The sequence below is a fragment of the Grammomys surdaster genome, unplaced genomic scaffold, assembly GCF_004785775.1.
Source record: "Grammomys surdaster isolate TR1022 unplaced genomic scaffold, NIH_TR_1.0 126684, whole genome shotgun sequence".
In the NCBI taxonomy this organism is placed as follows: Eukaryota; Metazoa; Chordata; class Mammalia; order Rodentia; family Muridae; genus Grammomys; species Grammomys surdaster.
The window spans coordinates 1-4049 of NW_021621471.1; the positions used below are offsets into that span (position 1 = coordinate 1).

The 4049-nt window shown below is 44.7% G+C and overlaps 1 protein-coding gene across 1 annotated transcript; it reads right to left on the bottom strand.

Annotated features, from left to right (window-relative positions):
* Positions 1–3: 3 nt before the first annotated feature.
* LOC114615474 (disks large homolog 5-like) lies at positions 4–3487 on the bottom strand (the record flags this gene model as incomplete). Its single annotated transcript, XM_028761185.1, has 4 exons — positions 3343–3487; positions 2118–2277; positions 786–929; positions 4–136 (listed from the first exon to the last, which is right to left on the bottom strand). Coding segments are annotated over exons 1-4 (582 nt in total), but the record flags the coding sequence as incomplete, so codon positions are not given.
* Positions 3488–4049: the final 562 nt, after the last annotated feature.

Below are 4049 nucleotides of genomic sequence, written 5' to 3' on the forward strand. Positions count from 1 at the left end.
AACATTCAGGTTCAACTCAGTCAAGTACTGTTGGAGAAGGTACGAATAAGCCTGTACTTCCTTGCAATCCTGCCTCACTTTGACCAATGACTTCTTTACAACAGAGGACTGCAACAGGAGCCGACTTTGCAGGTTTCTGGAAACACACTACAGTTATTAAGATCCTGCAACCTCTTCCTCCCATTCCTACTTAGAGGTTCCATTACCCCACCAGGACCCAGGTTCCCATGAAGACATAGTACAATATATTTCAATATATCCATGACACTGCACAAACAGCAAACAGCCAATGCAGGTAAGAATTAATCATGTCTGTAGCCCAAACACAAATAAGGCTCCATGTCTCTCCAAAAGAAAGAGGTATCGCCATCTATCTGCCTCTCCAAGAAAGAGGTATCTCCATGGCAGCCCAGTGTATTGCAGCAACATCAAGTAGTAGGGTGTAAATACCCTCATTGGAGGTCAGAAGGACTACGGGGAGGGCATTCTATCCATGTGTTCCATCACACTCACATCTGCAAAACCCTGCCTGAGCCCCAGAGGTCCAGTTCTGCAAGAGAACCCTCTCCTTTTGTTATCTTAGAGGCTCCTGAGGATGCCCAGATAACCCTGGGAGGACTAAGGTTCTCTTACAGATTGAAGAAAAGTGAGTCCAAAAGGCCCAAGGCACACTGAAGGCTAAAAAGCAGAAGGGATAGAACCAGACCTGGAGCCTCTCCATTCCAGTTCAAAGGAATGCAGAAATGGGCATTGCACAAGTGGTAGCCTCCATGACCTGCACTTACCTATAGAAGTTAATTTCCTTCTTGTGCTCCTGGACGTTCTCACAGAACTCAGTGTTCTCCATCTCTAATTTGTTCAGAAATGACATGACCGTCTTCTCCTTTAACTTCAGTTTTTCATACAGTGGATTTTGCCTGTAATAGGGTCTGGCCCCAGGAAGACAGAACTCCATGAACATGGGCTTTTAGGAACACATGAACTCAGGCTGGGTCCTATCCTACCCTAATCCTGGAAGGCCAGTTTCTTCATTCTAAATACTGGGATCTTCTCCAGCTTTGGAATCTTGTTATCCTGGCCCAGGACAGCAGAAGTTTGGCATCCAGATGGAGGGTGCCCTGGCTCCCTGTGTTCACTCAGCTGGCCTGAACTGGAGGTCTAGCAGCTTATGCTCTAAAGAGACTAGGCCACAGGTCCTTGCCCACCAGAAACCTGTGATTATATATTTCCTACTTTCAAAACAGGGACTCTAAATCCTGGATAACTAATAGTGTGGAGACATTCATTGCACATAATTCTGGAGATGAGACCAGACATCAACACAGTTTTCTAATCTGTCAAAGAGATACAAATGTACAGACAAATGGCACCACAGAGTCAATGATAGTGCTGTTTACATGAGGGGATCCCAGACCTCAGGAGTCACATCACCTTTAAACTGTTATACAGGTCAATCCACAGGCCAAAACACAGAACCCTAGTTCCCAAAGAGTGGAAGGAAATACACACCTAGTATATGTCTGCACATCCATATGCATGTGTACACACACAAGCACACACACAAGGAAAGTAAAAGGAAACAGAATGAGAGAATGAGAAAGAGAGAGATACAGCAATGGAGAAGGCACAATCAGAATCTGAAGAAATTCATTCAGCATTACTGTCTCAGAGTATAAGGCACACCGACAAAAGCACACTCTTCAGGCCTGCTAGTCAAGCACTGATGTGAACAGTGTGGGGCCAGCTGCTTCCAGGACCTTCCAGCCCTCAGTTAAGCACCAGGTAAGTACAAAGCGTCACCACAAACTTACTGCATCTGTCAAGGACTTTCCAAATGCATGTTGTGCACTCACTTGCCACGGCCCACATCCAGAATTCTTTACTCAGACCACAAGTTCAACATTTCAATTGGAGGAAGCAGAAGAGTCCCTTTCCCTTCTCGCTCCTGATCAAGCTTCAGGTTCAACCTCTCCTCTAAGAAGCACTTAGGGGTATAAAGTTGGGCACAGGGGCTCTGTGGTGGTACTGCTTCCCAGAACTCACAACCTTAAAAGGCTAAGATGAGGGTGACATTGCAGATGTCAGATTGACACCAAAGTGTTTGGAGCAATGAGTACCTCTTGTTCATGGATCCCTCTGTGACATAGATCAAGCGGTCTCTCAGCTCGTTTCTCTCCTGGGTACTGAGCCCCAGCTCTTTGGTCAGTCTCTTTTCCTCCTTCTTGGCCTCTTTCCTGCTTAGGACAGTTGCATGGTTTGATGTCCATCTGCCAGCCACTGTAGTCAGAAGAACAAAAGTAAAGTACCCCAAGAGAATGCAGAGAGTTTAGACAGAACACCCTGAGGTTAAACAGAAAGAGACCATGCCTGGAAACCAGTGACACCACAAAGTATTGGGTCCAGGCTTGAGATACCACCTAAGTGAATCTCAGCTTTCCCTTCACTCTATAGAGACCAGGAGATGAAAGCAGCCAGGTGTTTCCTCTGTCTCCCTACACATGCTTATGATGACCCCAGAGATTGGTTCTCTACAAGTATTGTCAGTTTTACAGGGTGCAACTTGGCTTTAGGTCCCTCAGTCTTGTGGTTTCACAAGTCAGATGGAAAATGAACTAACCCCAAGAACATGAGTGATAAAGGTGGGCAGATGTCCTACCCTGTTACTCAAGGCCCAGTAGTTTGGACTAAAATTCATAGAGGGTGAGACCATGATCATCACACTGGTCAATTCCCCCTACTGAAACAGCAAACACCCCAGAGATGGCAATAGGGTTCATTGTCTGAGTGTATCAACACTGAAAGTTGTTTGGTTACAGGAGACAAATGCCTGCCACCCACAATGGGTGATAAAGAAAGCTAAGGTGGGTACTGTCAGGGAGAGGCGGTCAGAGGAGTTCTGAGAACATAAGGCCATGGCCAGGAGCACAATTCTTTCCCTGGTACTACTGTCAGATAGCCACTGAAGCTGAAAAACAAAAACAAAAACAAAACAAAAACAAAAACACCAAAGCCTTGCCAGTGATGTGCAGTGATGCCCTTGCATAAATTGGCATAGGTTAGACCCTCTGTGACTCTTGATGGTTTCATTTTGTCCTCATGTAACAACCACAAACCCCAGTCAAAGTAAAGACTTGGTGTTTGAAATACCTGCTTTGGCCTTGCCATCACCTGCCTTAAGGGATGGAGAAAGTCATGTTCTGAAATCCTTGATGTTCAAGCATTGTGATAATCATGGAAATTCTTTTGCTTCCCTGTGATTCCAGTTCCTGTGCTCAAATTGCTAGGAAGGCCAGCTCAGGCCACCCCTGACAGGAAGCTCAACATCCCCTTCCCAGGACTTACTCCACATTCGCCAAGACCACCTCCTTCGTCCTTCATTACTCTCAGATGAAAGGCCAGCTACTTTCTGCCTCTCTCGAGTTTCTGTCACATCCATCTCCGCTCTTCCAAAACGTCTCCTCAGTCGGGAAATCATGTCTATGGGCATATGCTGTAGACACTGACTGAGAGAGCTCAGTGCACTTGTTGTTACTACAACACTGGTGACATCACAAGGGATGCCAAGAACTCTCCAGGAAACAATGGAATGTCCAAAGAAGAGGCTGCTGATGTCATGGGGAACACCCTTTGCCTCCCAGCTAATTTTCTCCCTGTACAGTTAGGAAGCTGAGGCTTCCATTCAAGAGTTTTTCCTGGGTCACAGACATTGGGCACCTCCACTTTCCAAAGCCACAATTTGCTCTCGACTTGATCAGAAACACCTAGGTCATTTTTTTTTATATTATGCCAAACAGATTTATTCTTGATAACATTAGTTTTCTGATTTTCTTCAACAGTACAATCCTTTTTTTAAATTTCATGTCCATATATATTTCAGATAGATACATATTCATGTATATAATATATAACTATGTTATATATAATTATATAACATATATATGTTATATTGTTTGATCATCAGTTTCCCCTTCCTCCCTTCTTTCCAGTCCTCCCTCCCTCTCATCCTCATCTCCTCCCTTTTTTTTTCCTTTTTTAAATTTTATTTTATT